Source organism: Mirounga leonina, unplaced genomic scaffold (genome assembly GCF_011800145.1).
Source record: "Mirounga leonina isolate KUSES-001 unplaced genomic scaffold, KU_Mleo_1.0 Mir_173, whole genome shotgun sequence".
NCBI lineage: Eukaryota > Metazoa > Chordata > Mammalia > Carnivora > Phocidae > Mirounga > Mirounga leonina.
Genome location: NW_023270447.1, coordinates 10,112,097 through 10,134,072, shown reverse-complemented (window position 1 = coordinate 10,134,072; position 21,976 = coordinate 10,112,097). Strand labels below are relative to the sequence as shown.

The 21,976-nt window shown below is 35.2% G+C and overlaps 1 protein-coding gene across 2 annotated transcripts in view; it reads left to right on the top strand.

Annotated features, from left to right (window-relative positions):
• The window catches only part of SLC30A7 (solute carrier family 30 member 7), an 85,315-nt gene that overhangs the window by 2,739 nt on the left and 60,600 nt on the right, over window positions 1-21,976 (top strand). For both annotated transcript variants that reach the window (XM_035017909.1, XM_035017908.1), the window contains exons 3-5: window positions 11,711-11,824; window positions 15,950-16,037; window positions 16,710-16,836. In XM_035017909.1, the coding sequence (XP_034873800.1) occupies window positions 11,711-11,824; window positions 15,950-16,037; window positions 16,710-16,836 (329 nt within the window). The remainder of the gene's footprint in view (window positions 1-11,710; window positions 11,825-15,949; window positions 16,038-16,709; window positions 16,837-21,976) is intronic.

The following is a 21,976-nucleotide window of genomic DNA, read 5'->3' as shown; positions in this document are numbered from 1 at the left end:
TAAAACCACTGTTTTCCAAGCCATTTGTCAGTATGCACAGTACATAAGGAAAACATCAGTGGTACATGACTTTTTCTTCTGCCCTTTGGTGGCTTGTTCTCCTGACTTTAGGATCTCTTTTCCTCCATTTACTCTCTTTGATTGTGTTATTATATCTTCCACATTTGAAATCCGGCTGTGAACTAATGTCTGTCATACCTAAATCATTTAGTAGGTATTCATCAGCAGGTTAACCTCCATATCCACAACCACTTATTCCCTAATATTAATTTTTATCAGAGGATTGGGAGTACAAACACATTGCTTTTGAAGCCTTGGCATATTTAAAAATTGCTTGGGCCTTTTCATAATCTGGGTTTCTATGTCTTATTTAGATATTACAGTTTTTAGTCCCTTTTGTTGAGTGATCAACAATTTCTTTATATGACTGGATTATCTCTGTTCCTAAAGTTTCAATTAGATTTTAAGTTCCTTGAAAAAATGCCTTACCAAAATTTTTTTGTTTATCATATTCATTTCTGTGTTCATTTTCATTCTATAAAAATTAAGTTTCAAGATGTTATGAATATTGAAATGTCAAGAATTTTTTTCCATTATGAAATTAAAAGATGGATAAAACATGCTCTCTCTTCACAAATAAAGGTTTATAGAAACAGTTGATCTAGTTGCAAAGAATATTAAATAGTTCTGCTTCTTGTTTAGAGCCTTCATTATCTAAAGGAAGAACTTAGGCTCATTTGGTTAGGCGGCTCATTCGGTTAGGCGTCTGCCTTCGGCTCAGGTCCTGATCTCAGGGTCCTGGGATCGAGCTCCAAGTCAGGCTCCCTGCTCAGTGGGGAGTCTGCTTTTTTCTCTCCATGTGTTTGCGCTCTCAAATAAATAAATAAAATCTTTAAAAAAAATAAAGGAAGAACTTAGTTATAATTAGTTTATATTTTTGATGGTGAGAATGTGTCATCAGTGGAAGAATAGCTAAGCTTCTGTGTATTTTTCCACCGTATTAAATATCCACTGCTTTTCACTTTTCCACTAGAATGTAAACTTCATTAAAATAGGAATCTTTTCTGTCTTATTCAGGCACCTTAGTACATGGCACATAGTGTGCTTAATACATATTTGCTGAATGAAGAATGAGGGAATAATGAATGTATGGAATTAATCTACCTACAGTAAACATACTAACTACCCCTATTAGAGGGGAGGAAAATCATTAAACCCCTCTTTTCTCTTATTCTTTGAAGTTAGTAGGAAAATGGTAGGAATACCATATGTGATCTTTCCTTCTAGGGTTCTTTTTCCTTCTAGCATTTTATTTTCATTGCTATTTATTGTTGAATAACTACTTAATCTCAAGTTAATATAGTATAAGTATGTGGTTTTGTACCATCTAGGATTAAGTTCTTTTTGAAATTACAGAAAAATTCCAAATAATGATTTCTTAAATAAGACAAAACTTTATTTCCAAGATGGTTGTTAGAGTTCCAGCCATCCCTAGCAGCAGATTGTCTAGAGTGGAGGGAAAAAGAGATAAAAAGTATATATATAGTCTCTTTTAAGGAGATTTATCTGGACAGACATAGAGCACTTTGACTTATATTTCAGTGGCTAAACCTTTATCATTTTGGTCATGCCTAGTTGCAAATGTGGTCTTTGTTCCAGTCAAACAGGTATTCTGCTGAAAGTCAGAGATTCTTTCTAAGAAAGATACTGTAGGCTCAGGAAGTGGGACTAGAAAGAGATAAGCTAGTTTGACTTCTTCTATAGATAGAAAACCAAGGCCCAGGGTTTTTTTCCCCAGAGTAACAGCAGAGCCTAAAAGCACCTGTCATCCAAGGTTTTTTGTTTTTTTGTTTTTGTTTTTTTCCACTACACCATGATTTTTTTTCTAGTATCTCAGTATAGTTTCCTTTGTTCTTATGCTCTTTTATTTTATGTGTACTGAAATTTAATTTCAGTAATATTTTTTACCAAGGCTATTACAATCATTTTGCCTTTAGACATAGAGGGAAGTCATATAACTCTAAAGTAAATGTCTTTGTATTACCAAAGTAAATATTTGTTCAGGAAATGTTTTTTTTTTTAATTTTTTTTTTATTTATTTATTCATGAGAGGCAGAGAGAGAAGCAGGCTGCCTGCTGAGCAGGGAGCCCGATGTGGGACTTGATCCCAGGACCCTGGAATCATGACCTGAGCCGAAGGCAGACGTTTAACTATCTGAGCCACCCAGGCGCCCCTGTTCAGGAAATGTTTTAGGCCATACCGGACACTGATTTGTTCCTACTTTGTATAATATGTCATAGCATATGTTTGTAAAGTAACTCCTTGGTAAAGAATGTGCTTCCATTAATCACATTTTTCTATAGAATTAAAACATGTATATCTTAGTCTTTTATAAAGCTTTTCCCCTCTCAAAAGACAACATTACTTATCAGTCCATGGTGATGACTTTTGCTTTCCTACAGCATTACTTTTCACCATAGAAATGCAGATAAATATTCAATTTTGCTGAGAATTTTTTAAAGTAAGGGATTATATAATGGAATGTAGTGGAGTTGAGGGTTTTTCATCGTAACTCTCGTTAGCTTAACAACTTATACAAATGTCAGGATTCTAATTTCTTGGTAATAAATTGACAGTTAGTAGTTTCTTTTCTCCTTTCTATCTCATGAAAACCTATCTTGATTACTCCCTAGCTTCAGTTTTGAGTTAATCTTTAACAACCACTATAAATATACTGTTATCTTAGTTATCAATACACTTTTTAAAAAATTTTTATTATGGAAAATTTTAAACGTAAGTAAAAGTAGAGAGTTTAATGAACCTCAGGTCCCTTCCCATCACCCAGATTTAACATTTATCAACATGTACCCTATTCCATTTCCTCTTGCTTTTACCTTCCTTATGCTTTTACCTGCCCCACCACTGGATTATTTTAACACAGATACCAACTATAATTCCTTTTAAAAGAAATACTTATACTTCAGTATGAGTCTCTAAAAAATAAGAGCCCACCCCCTTTTTTAAACATTACCCAATGCCATTCTCATCTTTAAAAATTAGCAATTTATTAATATCAACTGTCTAGTTAGTGAGTGTTCAGGTGACCCTTATTATCTCATAATTTCTTTTTACAGTTGTTTTAATAAATCAGAATCCAAACAAGATCTAATCCCAACAAGATCTATAGTATTTGGTGGATATGTCTCTTAAGTTTCAGTTTATGGGCTCTTTTCTCCCTTTCTTTGTTTTTGCCTCCACTAGACCTTAAAATCTTTTCCAAAAGTTTCTTTTGCTAAATGTTCTATTCATGTTTATTATATTTTGCTTCAATGATCAGGTTTCTCTTTTGTATCCTAAGAAGTTTTCATTATTAAAATATCTTTAGAAAGTAGTCACTTAAAAAAAGTTTAAAAATTAATCATAGGGAAACTGACAGTGTTTAAAGATGGGAGCCTAAAAAAAGAATGCTGCTTTTAGCAACTAATTTTTCTTCATCAGGTTACATTTGGTATATAAATCAGATAACCTGAAATATTCTCATGCTGTCTTTATTTATAAGGAAATTTATGCCATGTGGTTTAAATGATAATTCAAAATAAGAAACATTTGCTAATATTGAAGATGAACAGTAAAATAGGAATTCCTCATGAGTAGTATTTTGATACATGGTAGGTGAACAGAGAACTAGAAGTAGACTCTTTTTCATGTAAGTTTGCCTACATAGGTGCAGCTGAGTAATTTTCAAATCATGATACCAGATTTAAATAAAAAGACCATATTGCAGTGCTTTAAGAGAACATGATGTTCTGGGGTGCCTGGGTGGCTCAGTCATTAAACATCTGCCTTCAGCTCGGGTCATGATCCCAGCTCCGGTCATGATCCCAGCTCCTGGGATCGAGCCCGGCATCGGGCTCCCTGCTTGGTGCGGGGCCTGCTTCTCCCTCTCCCACTCCCCTTGCTTGTGTTCCCTCTCTCGCTGTGTCTCTCTCTGTCAAATAAATAAAAAATCTTTAAAAAAAAAAAAAAGAGAGAGAACATGATGTTCTTCCACTTTAGAAGAAGGAGTGGTTTTTCGGGTAGAATCATTTTATAATATACTGAAAATGAAATAACATTTTAATGAAAATTAAAGTTACTTAAAATTTAAATAAAATTAAAATCTCATTTTGATGAGTATTAAAATTCCCAAGCTATCTTTAAACCTCTTGAAAAGAGAACTTAATTGCTGTAACATACAGAAGAGGTTTACCATCTTCCCCCCATTAGGGCAATGTTTGATGTCCACTAAGTATATTTAAGATAAATTTGTCATAAAAAAATAGTGTGTATTAATTTGCTAGGGCTGCTGTCACAAAGTACCACAGTAGAAAGTTACTGTCTTGTGGTTTGCAGACTGAAATTCTAAGATCAGGGTATTGGCCATGTTAGTTCTTTCTGAGGTCTGCCAGGAAGAATCTGTTCATGCTTTCCCTTAGCTTCAGTTGCTTTGCTGGCAATCTTTCACATTCCTTGGCTTATAGAAGTCTCATCTGATACCTTATTTTTACTCAGTGGTCTCTGTGGGTGCATGTTTGTCTCCAGGTTTCCCCTTGTTATAAGGACAACAGTCATATTGGATTGGGGCCCACCTTACTGACCTAATCTTAATGAATCATGTCTGCAGTGACCCTGTTTCCAAATTACCTCACATTCTGAGGTACTGGAGATATAGGATTCAAATTAAGAATTTGGAAGAGGACACAATTTAACCTGTAGCAAGTTTTACTAAATATATATGTACATAAGTATATCAGTAAATATTTTTTTATTTGTATTTATTTAGAATGAATACCCTGCCTTCTACAACTAATTTATGGCCATTTAAAATAGAAGTCGCATATATAATAAAATCCTTAAGAAATAAAATGTTAAGAACCATGTATAGAGTGGAAAAAATAAGCCTACTAAATATGTAAATTAATGTAGTTACTGAAATTGACTTTTAAATTTAGTTGTAAAGTTCCATAAAGTTAAGGCAGGATGGATAACAATTCTCATTGTCAGATTTTACTACAACACAACTGCATTGTTTTATCAGAATAGATCATTTTCTGAAACCAAATTTTAAAAGTAACTTACCATATTAGTCCTTTGTCACAGCATAGAAAACAAAATCATAAACAATGTCTTTATTGGTGGTTTTATAACACAGTGCAGAGATATTCTTCAAGTGGGTCTTTCATACTTGAAAATACAATAAAGTTTATTTTCAGTGTTACATGACTATTAAGGTTCAAGTGTGTAGAGTTGTAGAGATCCAGTTAGGAAAGGAAAAAGTTTTAAAATAACAGATCTGAGAGAATTTTATGAATAATAGGACCTTTACTGTGTCCTCCTCAGGCATCAGTTTTCTCATTTAGTCTTTTTATTTATTCCTTTATTCTCATTCTGCTTTGAGTTGGGTGTTAGAGGAGTACAGACAGACAGCGCTTAAACTGTATTATGCGTCTATATTTGAATAAGGTATACAAAGTTCATGATAAAATTTAAGACATTTTCCAAAATACCTCGTGATGACTTGAAAGAGATTTATAAATAATTGTATTTTTGGGGGGCGCCTGGGTGGCTCAGTTAGTTAAGTGCCCAACTCTCAGTTTTGGCTGAGGTCATGATCTCAGGACCTAAGATCAAGCCCTGAAGTGGGGCTCCATGCTCAGCACGGAGTCTGCTTATCTCTGCCCCTCTGCTTCTCCCCCTGCGTGCCCTCACTCTCTCTCTCTCTCTGTCTCTCTAGAATAAATAAATAAAATCTTTTTGAAAAAATGAATTGTATTTTTTATTGTATTGTTTTATTTCAGTTTCTAATTTTATAATTATTCCAAATTATGAGAAGATTTTAAAACTGTGTTTTCTACTTAGGTGAGGAATGTTTTTCACTTTAGTTTGTAGCACTTATAATTGATGAAGGCTCTGGCATCTAGCCAAATTGTCAAGAGCTATAGGTCATGCTGGGAACACTAAATATTATGAGGTATTAATAATTAATATAGTGACTTATTAATAATGGTAATAATAGGAATATTGATGTAGCTTTAATGTGGCAAGCACTGTGATAAGCGTTTCAAATATATTAAGTCAATCATTATAATATTTATGACACTTTTTATTATTACCCTGTTTAAGAGATGGCTAAATTGAGGTACAAAGTAGTTAAGCAATTTAAGATTGACAGAACTAGTAAATTATGGAGCTGAGATTTGAACCCAGGTACTCTGACTTCAGATGTAGTGCTCTTAACCACTGTGATACTCCTTGGTTTTAAATACTGAGCTGTTGATATGCTTGCTTTCAGGACATTTCTATTGAGCTATCTTCAAATTCACTGAATTCTTTCCTTAGCTGTGTCTGGTCTTCTCATAAACCAATGGGAAGAATTCTTCAGCACTGATACCTTGTTTTTTGTTTCTCCCATTTCCATTTAATTCTTATTTTTTTAAATTTTTTCTTATAAGGATTTTATTTATTTGAGAGAGAGCGTGCACATGCGTGCATGTGGAAGCAGGAGAAGGGGCAGAGGGGGAGGGAGAGGGAGAGAGAGAATTCACAGCAGACTCCTCACTGAGCACAGAGCCCCTCATGGGTGCTGGATCCATGACCATGAGATCATGATCTGAGCTAAAACCAAGAGTTGGATGCTCAAACAACCAGTGCCCTTCCATTTAATTTTTTAAAAAATATTTCAGGGGCTCCTGGATGGCACACTCATTGAGCGTGGGACTCTTGGTTTCAGCTCAGGTTGTGATCTTAGGGTCGTGGGATGGAGCCTCATGTCAGGCTCTCTGCTCAGCTCAGCGTCTGCTTGGAATTCTCTCTCCCTCTCCCTCTGCCCATCCCATTCATGCTTTCTCTCTCAAATAAATGAGTCTTTTTAAAAATTTTCATATTTTTCTGCTGAAATTCCCTGGTAATTCATACATTTTGTTCACCTTTTTCCATAGATCCTTTAACATAATAATTATAGTTATGATAGTTCCAGTATCTGAGCCAGTATCTCAGTCTGGTTCTGTTGACTGCTTTATCTCTTCACAATGAGTTCTTTCTCTTGCTCTTTTTTGTGTATCTTGAAATTTTTTATCAAAGGCTGGACATTGTGAATAAAGAGCTGTGGTTATTAAGGTAATAGTATTTGTAACTAGAAAGAGGCCTGTCTCTTCTGTCACGCCATTATTGGGTTAGGTTTTTGCATGCGTCACAGAAGCTCTCTCTTCATATTCATGGCATTCCTCCACCCACTACTCCCCCCTAAGCTGTAGACTGCTGTTTCTTGTTACTCAGTGCTGGATTTGTGGTGAGGGCAGAGGGGCGTTCAGTAACTTAACCCAGCCTCAGTCTTAGGCAGGTCCTGTGAGCCTGGGCCTTGGGAGTATGTTTGTGTTGTTTTCAACATTTTTGCCCCTTCTGTTAAAGCAAAACTCTGCTGTGTACATGTGGATAGTCTAGGGTGAGGGTGAGTTTCCTGCTCTTTTTCCAGTGGTAGCAGAACATCTGCTTTGTGTTGATGCAGAATTCTGTGTCCCTCCTTTAGTGACTCTCTTAGTGGTTGCTTTAGCATGCGTAATATGAATTTTTTACTTACCACAAATATGTTTATCTTAAAATAATATACTTCTATTTTCTTCTGTCCTGTGTGCTATTATTGTCATACATTTCACTTTTACATGTTTTAAACTCCACAATACAGTGCACCTGTGTTTGCTTTATACCAGAGATCAGCAAACTTTCTCTAAACAGCAGATGTTGAATATTTTACGCTTAGAGGGCCATAAGGTCTCTGTCACAACTTCTCTAGTCTACTGTTATAGCATAGAAGCAACCATAGACAGTATATAAACAGATGAGTGTAACTGTGTTCCAGGAAAACTTTATTCACAAAAATAGATGGTGATCCGGGCCATGGCTTGCTGATCCCTGCTTTAGATAGTTATCATTAAAAAAAAACAAAAACAAAAAAAAACAGCTTTATTGAGATAATTCATATACCATACAATTCACCCATTTAAGGTATATAATTGAATGACTTTTAGGATATTCACAGAGTTGTAAAACCATCACAACAATCAATTTTAGAACAGTTTTATTACCCTGAAAGAAGCCTTGCACTTGTACCCATTGCCCTCTAATTCCCTTATCCCCTGACTTTTCCTAATTCTAGGCAACCACTAATCTACTTTGTTTATGTATTTGCCTACTCTGGGCTTTTCATCTAAATGGAATCATATAGTGTATGATCCTTTGTGACTGGTTTGTTACACTTAGCATAGTGTTTTCAAGGGTCATCCATATTCTGCGTGTGTTAGCATTCATTTATTTTTATTGCCAAATAATATTCCAGCAGTGTGTGAGAATTTTGCTTTATTTACATCCTCACCAACACTTGTTATTGATTTTTTTGATTTAGTTGTCATAGTGTGGGTATGAAGTTGTTTCTCATTGTTTTGATTTGCATTTCCCTGAAAGGTAGTTAATGATGTTGAGTATCTTTTATGTGCTTATTGGCCATTTGTATGTCTTTTTTGGAGAAATGTTTATTCGGGTTCTTTGTTCATTTAAAAAATTGGATTATTTATCTTGGGGCGTCTGGATGGCATAGTAGGTTAAGCAATGACTTGGTTTCAGCTCAGGTCATGATCTCAGGGTCATGAGATCCGGTACTGCGTTGGGCTCCACGCTCAGTGTGGAGTCAGCTTGAGATTCTCTCTCCCTCTGCCCCTCCCTCCAGTGCTCACTCGCTCTCTCTTTCAAATGAATAAATGAATCTTTAAAAAAAAATGGATTATTTATCTTTTTGAAGTGTTTTAAGAGTTTTTCATATAGGGGCACCAGGCTGGCTCAGATGGTGGAACATGCAACTCTTGATCTCGGGGTTGTGTTTGAGCCCCATGTTGCGTGTAGAGATTACTTAAAAATAAAATCTTTAAAAAACAGAAGAAGAGTTCTTCATATATTCTGGATACAAGCCCCTTTTCAAATATATGATTGGCAAATATTTTCTACCATGTGTGCATTGGCTTTTAACTTCCTTAATAGTGTCCTTTGAAGAACATAAGTTTTAAAATTCCAGTGATGTCCAGTCTGTTTTCTGTTTTTGCTTTTGTTACTTGTGCTTTTGATGTCTTATTTATAAAAGAAACTATTGCCTAATCCAAGGTAGTGAATATTTTAGCTTTTATGTTTAGGTCTTTGATCTATTTTGGGTTAATTTTTGTATATGGTGTGAAATAAGGGCAAAAATCATTTTTTGCATGTGGGTATCCAGTTGTATCAATACATTTGTTGAAAACACTGTTCATTCCATCTTGGCATCCTTGTCAAAAGTCAGTTGACCATAAATGTGAGGATTTATTTCTAGATTCTAAATTCTATTCCATTGCTCTATAGGTTCACTTTTGTTCCAGCACCATACTGTTTTGATTACTGTAACTCTATAGTAAACTTTGAAATTGGGAAGTGTGAGTCCTCCAACTTTGCTTTTCCATATGAATTTTAAGATCAGCTTGTCAGTTTCTTCAAAGAAGTCAGCTGGGATTTTGATAGGAGTGAGTTGAATCTGTAGATCAATTGTGGGAGTATTGGCATCTTAACAGTATTGTCTTCTGATCCATAAACATGGGTGTCTTTCCATTTATTTAGGTCTTTTTAATTTTTTCAATAATATTTTATAGTTTTAGAGTATAAATTTTACATTTTTTTGTTAAATGTGTTTGTATTTTTTTTTGATGCTATTGCAAATGGAAATGTTTTTTATTTTTTTATATCACTACTATATAGGACTACAGTTCATTTTTGTATGTTGATATTGTATCCTGCAACCTTGGCAAACTCATTTATTCTAATAGGTCCTTAAGATTTTATGTATATAAGATCCTGTCGGGGTGCCTGGGTGGCTCAGTCGTTAAGCTTCTGCCTTCAGCTCAGGTCATGATCCCAGGGTCCCGGGATCGAGCCCTGCATTGGACTCCCTGATCTGCGGGAAGTCTGCTTCTCCCTCTCCCACTCCCACTGCTTGTGTTCCCTCTCTTGCTGTGTCTCTCTGTCAAATAAATAAATAAACAAAATCTTTAAAAAAAGAAAAAAAGATCCTGTCATCTGCAAATAGTGATAGTTTTACTCCTTCACTTCCAGTCTGGGTGTCTTTTATTTTATGTCCTGCCTAACTTCCATTGTTAGATCCTCCAGTATAATGTTAAATAGAAGTAGCGAGAGGGGACATCCTTACCTTTTACCTGATCTTCGGGGAAAACATTCAGTCATTGGCCATTAATGGCGCTGTGGGTTTTTTGTAGATGCCATTTAAGAATTGAGGAAGTTCTTTTTATTCCAAGTGTGTTGAGTGTTTTTGTTATAAAGGGGCATGCTAAATTTTGTCAAACTCTTTTGGCACTTACTGAGATGATCATGTGGTTTTTGTCTTTTATCCTATCGATATGATGTCTTAGATTGATTGATTTTCATATATTGAACCAACCTTGCATTGTTGGGATTAATCCCACTTGGTCATGGTGTGTACTTTTTAAAATATATATCCTTAGATTCCATTTGCTAGTATTTGTTGATGATTTTTGTATGTATATTTGTGAAAGATTAGTCTCTTTCATCTCTTGTGATGTCTTTTGTCTCATTTTGGTATGAGAGTAATAACTGCTCTTATACAGTGAATTGGGTAGCATTTCTTTATCATCTGTTCTTTGGAAGAGTTTGTAAGGGATTGATATTTATTGTTCTTTAAATGTTTGGTAGAATTTATGTTTAAAAAAATAATAGGGACCAAGGTTAATAGTACTGATGCCTAGAAATGTGCACACCTGTTATTTTGTCAGGCCATTAGTGTGGGAATTTTGAGTCTCTGATCAATAGTTGACTAGCTGGGTTTTGTGTTTTGTTGTTGCTAGTTAATTTCAAGGCACTGACTTCAAATTTTTTTAGTGGCTTTTACCACCTTCTATTTAGTGTAGGGTTTGGGGCCCTGGAGGTTTTTTTCAGTGATCTTGCTCTCCTCTCAGCTTTCAGCAAGCCCTGCACACCTCGCCACAGGGGAGTCCCTGTGCTCTTGCTCAGCTCTCAGAGATAGATTGCTATTGTTTTGTACTCTAGTCAAGGCTTTGGTTGTGGGGGAGAGAGAATTTGGTTCTCCTGCTGGAGCCTTATTTTTAGGCAGTCCCTTCACACCTGAGAGCCAGGGTGGATATTGTTAATGTTCCTGCCCCTTCTCCTACCTCTCCCCACAGCCTTTTATCAAGAGAAGGAACAATTGTCTTACTCCTCTTCCAACAGCAGCAGACCTTTGCTTTGTATCAATGTAAGATCTTGGGCCCAACCTGGCTTCAGACTTGCCCCCAGCGGTAGATGGTTGTTTTTTCTCTCTTTCAGTGGCAGCTGACCTTTGCCAGTACCAGAGGGTGGGCAGATTCCTGCCCTTTATCTAGTAGCAGCTAGCTTTATTTCTACCCCTCTTTCAGTAGAAGCTGGGTTTTTTTCTTGGGCAAGGGGTGTTAGGGTTTCCTTCTCAGGTGTTTAAAACTTATCCTTAATATTTTTCTATATATCATATTTCAAGGTTGTCTTTTTAGAAGATTAGTTCCTGATAAGCAGAAGGACATTGAGAGAATTTAGAGAAGGATGTTTACTATTTGGTTACTATTATAATATACCAATATGTCTGTTCTTTTACAGCTTAGGCTTGATTTCCGACTCTTTTCACATGTTTTTCGATAGCACTGCCATTTTGGCTGGATTGGCAGCGTCTGTTATTTCAAAATGGAGAGATAATGATGCTTTCTCTTATGGGTAAGACTTTTTAAAAACCTTTTTATTAAAGTATAAGAAATACAGAAAATATACAAATCTTAAGCACATGAATTTTCACAAATTGAACACATTTGTGTAACTTGAACCCTAAACCCCCCCCACCATGCCTCCTCCTGGTTCCTTCCTGTGCTTCCAAGAGTAATAACCACCTCCCTAACTCGGATTTGTTTTACCTGTTTTTGAACAGTATTTAATTGGAATCTACAACATGTACTTTTTTTTGGTATCTAAGTTCTTTTGCTTAGAGGTAGGACATCCTGGTTTTACCAAAAAATTTTAAGTGAAATTTTTTGCTAGATAGGGGACTTTCTGAACTTTTAACTTTTTTTTTTTTGGAAGAAGAAGAAAGTTTCAGTATACAAAAATGGTCATGTTTCTTTTTTAGAGGGATATTTTGCTATTAATTTATTTAAAATCACTATTTCCTAATACGATTTTATATTACTTACCCTCTTCAAGCTCTGCTTTTATGAAAAATTTCATACTCTTGCTCATATTGGAGAGTGTTTTTATGCTGGAGAGACTATATTGGACCATTTGGTCTCACTTCTGAGCCTAGTACTATTTAGAGGCAGTTTGCCTTTTGCCATCTCTGATTGGGAGAAGCAGTGGAGTGTCCAGTGTTTGACTGGCTCTGCCTGAGTGTTTTCCTTTTTGAGTTCATAGAGTATTTTGCAGTGTAATTATATTTATGTATAAGCAGCACTTGGGTAATATCCTCTTTCTCTGTCTTCTCCACCTTCTTTCTCTTTCCTGTTCCCCTCTCTCGCCTCTTACGTGTTGACTTTCCTGTCTTTCCTGTCTGTCCCCCTCCCTTGTGAGTGCTTTCTCACATTCTCTCCTTTCTTCACTCTTACCTGTTCTCTTTCTCACTCTCATCTCCATCCTCATCCTCTCTGCCATCTCTCCTGAACTCCCTTCTCCCCTCTCTTGTTTTTCTTTTCAGCTCCTTGTGCCTGTGCTCATGGTCTCTCCCTATTCCTCAGCCTTCCACTCCCCTCTTCCTCTTTCTCTCTTCCACACATCTTTTATCTTTCTTTTCTCCTGCTCTCTCTCTCTACCCTCCACTGCTGTATCTCTCAGGCTCTTTCTTATTCCCCCTCCTTCTCTCTGAACCTCTTAGTCCTAGTTCTTTCTTCTCTCCCTTTCCCAGTCTCTTTCCTTCTCTCACTGATCCTCCTCCCGGAAGGTTCCCTTTCCTTTATAGTGTCTCTCCTTATGTCCTGCCTGCTCACATCCGCTGTCTTATGCACACTGCCTCCTGTTCTCTCTTTTACTCTTGTTCCCTCACTGCTTCTTCTTTCTCTCCACCTTCGCCTTTGTTCTCGAGCCAACACGCATGCACTTTCTCTTGTACGTGCTCTTGTTCTCTTCAGATATTTATTGAGGGCCCACTATGAGTCTAATTCTTTGCTACTTATAAGGATGAATAAGATATGGCTTCTGCGTTGGAGGAACTTGTGCTCTGATGAGGAAACACTGCTATAAAAGTACCATAAAACTATACATTGTGACAAGTGCCAAAAGAAAGATAGATGAAATTCTGTGACAGAACTTGCTGATTTGGGGTATAACTGAAGTGATGTGGTTATTTGTAAGATTATAAAAAGTGAGACAAAAAACACTAATTATACTGTTTTTATTGACTACAGCGAGGGATCTCTTTATCTATAAACCCAAACAGCTCAGAAGAGAACATTTTCCATGGCATTATGCAGACAAAAGATTCTTAAGTGTATTTTGAATCATTAAAGAAAGATTGCATGTAAAGTTCTAATCTTGTGTTGGAAAATTAGTAATTCATATATACTGTACATCAGAAATCTGATTAGGATATTTTACTCTACAATTTTTCAGAAAAAAATTTTTTTAAAGCCAATTTTTCAGGATAAACAGTAGGTGACTATAAAAATTCTCAGTTTGTTAAATCTTAGGGTATCTGTTGTTTCCTATTTAGAATGCACAGTTTCCCACCATACGATTTTTAGGAACAGCTTTGAATACCTCAGTACCATATTAGGTTTTAACTATTCAACTTTAACTAGTTTATATAAGGGAGTGATACTCTTGCCACCTTTATGTTTCCTGTTTTGTTTTCTCCTTGTTTGCTTTTTTCTTTTGAGAAGGGAAAAATTAGGGAGTAAAATCTGATGCAGCATTTGAAACTATTAATAGTTGCTATAGTAATAAGTAGCAGCAGTAGTAAAATGTAGATACCAGTACATCAAAGTGACACCGAATAGGCTAAGCCAGGGGATGAATCCCTAACCCCTCAGTTCAGTATGATCGCAACAGCAGACTGACCGCAGCAGAAAAATAAGGAGGAATCTGAGAAGCAGAAGACTTCTCAGTATTTCTTTATAGAAAAGTCATCTTTGTGTCTGGTCACACTCCTCTTTTTGAAATAGCAATGCCAGCATAAAAGTAATATATGTCTGATAGGTAGATACATGCATATGTACACACCTTTATATGTATGTATATACCCTTGTATCTTTTTTTTTTTTTTGCCTTGGCTAAAGAATTCAGATACCATCTGAATTAGGCAATAGCACATTCATGAATGTGCTGTATATTAATTCCAAGACTCACTGTGTTCAAGTAAACGTAGTCATTTGTAAAGGCAAGTATATCTAGTTTTCACAAGTTTTTCACTTGAATTCTGCAACCAAGTTTAGCAAATATATTAACCTAATTAAATCACTTTAGTCCAGCAGTTTATCAGAATTTATGGAGCACCTACTAAGCTAGGCATTAGAGACAAAAAGACGCCTGAAAAACATTCCTACCTTTGATCTTGAAATCTAATGGAACTCAAGGACAAAGGACTTTCAATCAAGCATTAGCTATGGGAGTAGAAGAGTGGGCTAAAAGAAAATGCTTTTCGTTTTGAGGTTAGTAACCCTGCTGATATATTAGATAAATTCCTAAGTGTTTACTATGGAAAGCCAGCTGAATTCAATGAATGTTCTCTCGTGAAAAATAAAAAGGCATATGCTTTGACAAATATTATGTAAATTTAATTCATTTGTATGTGTTAGAAGGTAGAAGTATGCATTATTTCTGAGTGCAGAAATATGTACTATGTTGGAATGTACTGACAGAGCAAACTCCAACATGACGGAAGAGAGTGCATTTTCAAGAGTTTGTTCTCTTTACTTTAAACACAGTTCTTATAGTAAAAATTGTATTATCTAGAAGTTGACATAGAAAGCTAGAAAAAGCAGTGTTTTTGATGCTCCTATTATATTGTTTAAGGACCAGAGTGATTAACTGCTGTCAGCACCCTTTGAATAATGTTAGGACATGTAAAACTGCCAAGTTAAAGTTGTTTCTAATAACTTTAACTAAGCCAAATAGTACCTTATGGAAAAAATAAAATCTTTCCCCATGCTTCACACAGGTAGGAAACAGAAAGCTTCAGAAGTCCATGGAGAAAAAGACAGGTATTTTAAAAAATAGTTTAATTAGTATTATGTGAAGCTAGAATTGATTCTAAAAATAGGTAATTGAAAAGTTTTGTTAAATTTCTTAATCTTAGAAAAGAGTGATAGAAATATAAATTTCAAGTTGTCTCTGAGGTACTTCAGAAATAATTTTATTTTCCTTCAAAGCTCCATTTTCCAAATATTTGAAAGCAGAAAGGTACAAAACAAAAAAATGTAAGGAATTCTTAGAAAAGAAGCAATTAATAAGTTAGAAAAACCCCTCTTTCAAGTCCTTTTCTTCTACTTTTTATCTTTAGATCCTTCCTTCTTTGCCTACTTGTCTAGTCCAGTTATTCCTTCTCCAGGGGCAACTTGAGATTTACATTTCTGTGAAAGGTCTTTCTAAATCTACTTACTCTAAGAAGGTCTTTATTGGCTTGTAGAAATGGATGTATTTCGCAGTATTGTGCTATTACATATAATTCATTATGATTAAATTCATTTCCTCGTTTCTACAATATATGTAGAATAAAACACATTAATTATACTATAAATACTAGGACTTTGCTGGCTGCTTATAACCATACAATATGGTTTAGAATCTCTGAATGTGTATAAATTAATGATTTGATTTTTAAGAAATAATAATTCAGTTTTTTACTTTGCTCTTCTTTAGGTATGTTAGAGCGGAAGTTCTGGCTGGCTTTGTCAATGGCCTATTTTTGATCTTCACTGCTTTTTTTATTTTCTCAGAAGGAGTTGAGGTATTGTAAATAATGATTAGACTCAGTAAATTACATTTCTGTAATGAAAATGTTTATGAACTAAAGATACATGTACAGAGCTGCTTTCACGCTATTAAGTATTGAGGACAATCTTGGGTCAGATAAAATCTTATGTAAGAGGACTTTACAAAACAGTTGAAAAAAATTAAATATACGTGAAACTACTTGAAATTGAAAACAACTAAATGAAAGTGCTTTATAAGGTTATGAATGAAGTGTTGACTCTGTGAAAAGTAAAAGCACGATCTGGGAGTGAGGTCTGTCGGGAAGGGTTCTTAAAATAGAATCTGAGAGTTTTGCCATTGAACTTTAATATTTGGTATAATAAAAAAAATAAAGAGAAGATTGAAAGATCAATGAACCTTAAATGAATGGCAATATTATTTAAGATATCAAAGAGGGATAGGTTTTAGACCAAACAGTCATGCTATTAAATATTTGTGTTTCTTTAAAAATAGTAATTTTATCTTGTCTGCAGTAAGTGAGCACTATTTTTTTTAATTTTTTCCTATAAACTGTTTTGGCATATATTTTTAGAATGCTTTTAATTTTGAAAATAATCAAAAAATTTTAAAGATTGCTTTTTGTTTTTACCAGTTGATCAATCAGAAATTATATCAATGCTCTTTGTTTGTATTATGTGTTTTCTAGAGAGCATTAGCCCCTCCTGATGTACACCATGAGAGACTGCTTCTTGTTTCAATTCTTGGGTTTGTGGTAAACCTAGTAGGAATATTTGTTTTCAAGCATGGAGGTCATGGACATTCTCATGGCTCTGGTATGATGGTTAGAACCCTTTGTTTCTTCATTTTTCTCTTTTCCATCATAATTATCACTTCTAACAACTAATAAATTTTAAAATTAAAGCCTGGGTTGATTTTTAATAACAGAAATAATATGTTAATAGACTCTTACTAATGTCTTTCTGAGCTATCACTCCCACTTCTCCATGTTCCTCCATCCAAGTGCCATCTCAAGATTATACATGTTCTCAGTTTGGTGTGGATCCTTCCAGACCTCTGTAGCTTATCTGTTTAGTATGACACCATTTATATAAAACCAACAAATAAACATTAAAAACCACAAAACAAATCTAGTTACTAAAAACTATAGTGTATGTGGGTATGAAATTTATTCTACCATCTGTTTTTGAGATCCTTCTGTTTGGTATACGTCAGTCCGCCTTCTCTTGTTAACATAAAACTCCACGGTGTGAGATACTATGCTTATTTAAACTGGTCTTCTGTGTATAGACTTTAAGTCCTTTCCACATGAAGCATATCCTTGTGAATATATGCAAGTGTTTTTCCTAAGCTGTGCCATCCCATTTGGTAGCCATTAGTCACATGTGGCTATTTAAGTTTAAATTATGGTTAATTGAATTTAATAAAATTAAAAATTCACTTCTTCAGTTATATTAGCGATGTTTCCAGTGCTCTGTAGCCACATAGGGCTATCATATTGGACAGCAGATATAGAACATGTCCATCACAGAAAGTGCTTTGAATTTCACTGTGCTGGAATATAAGTAGAGTTGCTGGAACACAGGAAGTACAGTTTTTAGTTTCAATAGACAATGGCAAATTGCCCTCCGAAATGACTCATCCACATTTATCCCAGCAATGAATGCCAGTACTAATTTCATCCCACTTACATCAAAACTTATTATTATGGGTTTAAAACTGTTTTGCTAATACTTTGATAAATATGTTATCTCATTTTATTTATTATTTCTCTGATTAGTAGTGAGGTTGAAAATCTTTCTGTATGTTTTTAGGCCACTCAGGTTTTTCCTCTCCTAGAATTGTCTATTTATTTTTGCTTGTTTTTCTATGGTCTTCCTGTTAATCCATTTATAATAATTTTTATATGTTTTGTATACTAATTGTTTTATGTGTGGCAAACAACTTTTCCCAATCTATGGCTTATCTTTAAACTTTTATATAGGGGTTCTAATTTGGATATAGTCTTACTGTTTCTTACATTTTTTCTGGCGTGTTTTCTACGTTTGAGATGTTTCCTGTACCTGAGTCATAAACGTATACTCCTATATTTTAATGCTGTTAAAATGTCAGGGTTTTTTCCCTCATCCATTTGTTCCTTCATCTATATGTAATTTGTTTTCATAATGGAGTGAGTTACGACTTAATTTTTTTTTTTCAGTGTGAATAAGCAGTATTCCAAGCACCAATTATTAACCTGCCTTTTACCCCATTGAGGTAAAAGAACACTTTTAGCCTATATTAAATTGCCTTTCAAAGTTGTTTGGGCCTCTCTTGCTCAATTGGTTTTTTCATCAGCTTGTCAAGTTGTATGAAAAATCTTTTGGAGATTTTGACTGGGAATGCATAAAAGAATTTTTATGTCTTTTACTAAATTGTCTTTGCTATTTTGATAAAGATCTTCGTATTTTTTGGTCAGTTCATTTTTAGGTAGTTGGATGTTTTTATTACTATTAAGAATAAAAACTATTATTCCTGCTTGTCTTATTGCATAACCAGGATCTCTAGCACAGTGTTGATTGGAAATACTTAGTTTGTATCCTTGTGTCAACCTGGATGATCACCTGAGTAACTTAACATTTTATCAGAATCCCTGGAGGAAGCCCCAAACATCAGCATGTTTTAAAGCTCTCCAGGTGACATTAATGTGCATTCTTCATTAAGTCAATGAAGAATGTTACTAAAGTTTTACCATTTGGTCTGATGTTTATGGTCTGTTTCTGATGAAACTATTTTATCAAGTTAAGGATATTACTTTTCTTCCTGAATCTATTGAAGTAATCATTTTTTTCCTCCTTAGTTAATTTAAAATTTGTAATTACATTGATAGATTTCTTATAAGGAACCATCCTTAAATTTTATGGTTAAAATGTATCCATTTAGGTCTGCATTTAGGTGTGTGATCCATTTTCAGTCCATTTTTGTATATGGTGTGAGGTATGGGCCCAATATTTTATTGTATATAGATTTTGGTTGTCTCAGCACCATTTGTTAAAAAGATTATTTTCACCCCTCTGAATTGTCTTGGCACTCTTGTCAACAATCAGTTGACCATAAATGTGAGAGTTTAGGGGTGGCTGGGTGGCTCAGTTGGTTAAGCGACTGCCTTTGGCTCAGGTCATGATCCTGGAGTCCTGGGATCGAGTCCCACATTGGGTGCCCTGCTCAGCAGGGAGTCTGCTTCTTCCTCTGACCCTCCCCGCTCTCATGCTCTCTCTCAAATAAGTAAATAAAATCTTTAAAAAAAAAAATGTGAGAGTTTATTCTGGACTCTCAACTCTGTTTCATTGATCTCTGTGTTTATCCTTATGCCAGTACCCTACTTGTTTAATGTACCTTTGAGGGGTGCCTGGGTGGCTCAGTCATTAAGTGTCTGCCTTCGGCTCAGGTCATGATCCCAGGGTCCTGGGATTGAGCCCCACGTGGGGCTCCCTGCTCCACAGGAAGCCTGCTTCTCCCTCTCCCGCTCCCCCTGCTTGTGTTCCCTCTCTTGCTGTGTCTCTCTCTGTCAAATAAATAAAATCTTAAAAAAAAAAAAGTAATGTACCTTTAAGGCAGTTTCAAATTGGAACATGTGAGTTATCCAACTTTCTTCTTTTTTAAGATTATTTTACCTATTACTGACTAATTTAAGATTATTTTACATATTTATATTTCCATATATGGGCTCGTGGGTGGTGCATCTGGCTAAGCATCCGACTCTTGGTTTAGGCTCAGGTCGTGATCTCGGGGTCATGAGATCAAGCCCTGTGCTCTGCTCAGTGCAGTCTGCATTAGTTTCTCTCTCCCTCTCCCTCTGCCCCTCCTTCTGCTCACTCCCATGTGTGCATGCTCTCTCTCTCTCTCAAATAAATCTTTAAAAAATTTTTTTAAGATCCGCTTGTCAATTTCTGCAGAAAAAAGGCAGTTGGGATTTTGATAGAAATTGTGTTGAACCTGTAGATCAATTTGGGAAGTATTGTCATGTTAACAATGTTAAGTCTTCTGATCCATGAACATGGGATGCCTTCCCATTTATTTATAGCTTTTTTAATTCCTTTCAGCATGTTTTATAAGTTATTAGTGTACATGTTTCACACTTCTTAACTTTACAATTAGGCTTTCTTTTTTTTTGTTACTATTGTAAATGTGATTGTTTTCTTAATTTCATTTTTTGATTGTTCTTTACTAATGTTTAGGGATACAGTTCATTTTTGGATACTGATCTTGTGTTTTGCCACATTGCTGAAGTTGTTCAATATTCTAATATATCTTCAGTGGATTCTGTAGAATTTTTTAGTATCATGTCATCTGCAAATAGAGATGATTTTACTTCTTCCCTTCCCATCTGAATGCCCTTTTTTCCCCTTCCTTAATTGCCCTGATCGTATGCTTCAGCACAGTATTAAAGATTTATTTATTTTACTGTGAGAGAGAGAGAGAGAACGCACACACGTGAGTGGGGGAAAGGGCAGAGGAAGAGGGAGAAAGAGAATCTCCAGCAGACTCCCTGCTGAGCGTGAAGACCAAGGTAGAGCTCCATCCCACGACGCTGAGATCATGACCTGAGCTGAAACCAAGAGTCCTACACTTAACCAATACACCCAGGCGCCCTGCTTCAGTACAGTGTTAAATAGAAGTGGTGAGAGAGGACATCCTTACTTTTTTTCCCTGATTTTATGATGAAGGCATTCAGTCTTTCTTCATTAAATATGATGTTAGCGGGTACCTGGGTGGCTCAGTTGGTTGGGCGACTGCCTTCGGCTCAGGTCATGATCCTGGAGTCCCGGGATCGAGTCCCGCATCGGGCTCCCTGCTTGGCGGAGTCTGCTTCTCCCTCTGACCCTCCTCCCTCTCATGCTCTCTATCTCTCATTCTCTCTCTCTCAAATAAATAAATAAAATCTTAAAAAAAAAAAAATATGATGTTAGCTGTGTTAGCCATGTGTTTTTCAGAAATGCCCTTTATCGGATTGAGAGAGTTCATTTCTATTCCTAGCCTACTAGGTGTTTTTATCATGAAAGGGTACTGGGTTTTGTCACAACTTTCTCCTTCATTTTTTGAGATGATCAGTTGGTTTTTATCCTTTATTCTATTAATATGATGTATTACATTGCTTGATTTTTGGATATTAAACCACCTTTTCATTCTTAGGATAAATCCCATTTGGCCATGGTTTATCTTTTTTATATATGGTTTCATTTGGTTTGTTAGTATTTTGTTGAAAACTTTTGTGTCTGTATTCTTAAGGAATTTTGGCCTGTACTTTTCTTTTGATGTCTTTGGTTGACATTGGTATCAAGATAATATTGGCCTTTTGTAATAAGTTGGGAAGTGTTCTCTTTTCTTCTATTTATTTTTTTTAAGGGGGTAGGTGCGGAAGAGTGTGAAGTATTGGTATTTTTAAATGTTTGGCAGAGTTCAGTATGAAGTTATCTGGGCCTGGGCTTTTCTTTTTTGGAAGTTTTTAAATTTTTCTTTCTTTTTTTTTTTTTTTGCGTATTATAGGTCTGTTCAGATTCCTGTTTCCTTTGGAGTCAGTTTCAATAGTTTGTGTATTTCTAGGAATGTTTGTTTGTCCATTTGTCCATCCCATCTAAATTACCTTGTTTACTTGTTTATGGTATGTCTTTTTAAAAATTTATTTTATTTCCATAAGGTCAGTAGTGAAGACCTCTCTTTTCCCAGTGTTAGTAATTTGTGCTTTCTGTCATTTTTTTTCTTGGTTAATTTAGTTAAAAGTTTATCAATTTTGTTTATTTTTTTTTAAAGAATGCCCTTTTGGTTTTATTGATTTTTTTCCCATTGTTTTTCTCTTCTCTATTTAATTTTATTTCTGCTTTAATATTTTTTATGTCCTTTCTTCTCCTTGCTTTGCCTTTAGTTCTTCTTTTTTTAGTTTCTTAAGGTGGAAAATTAGATTATTGATTTGAGATT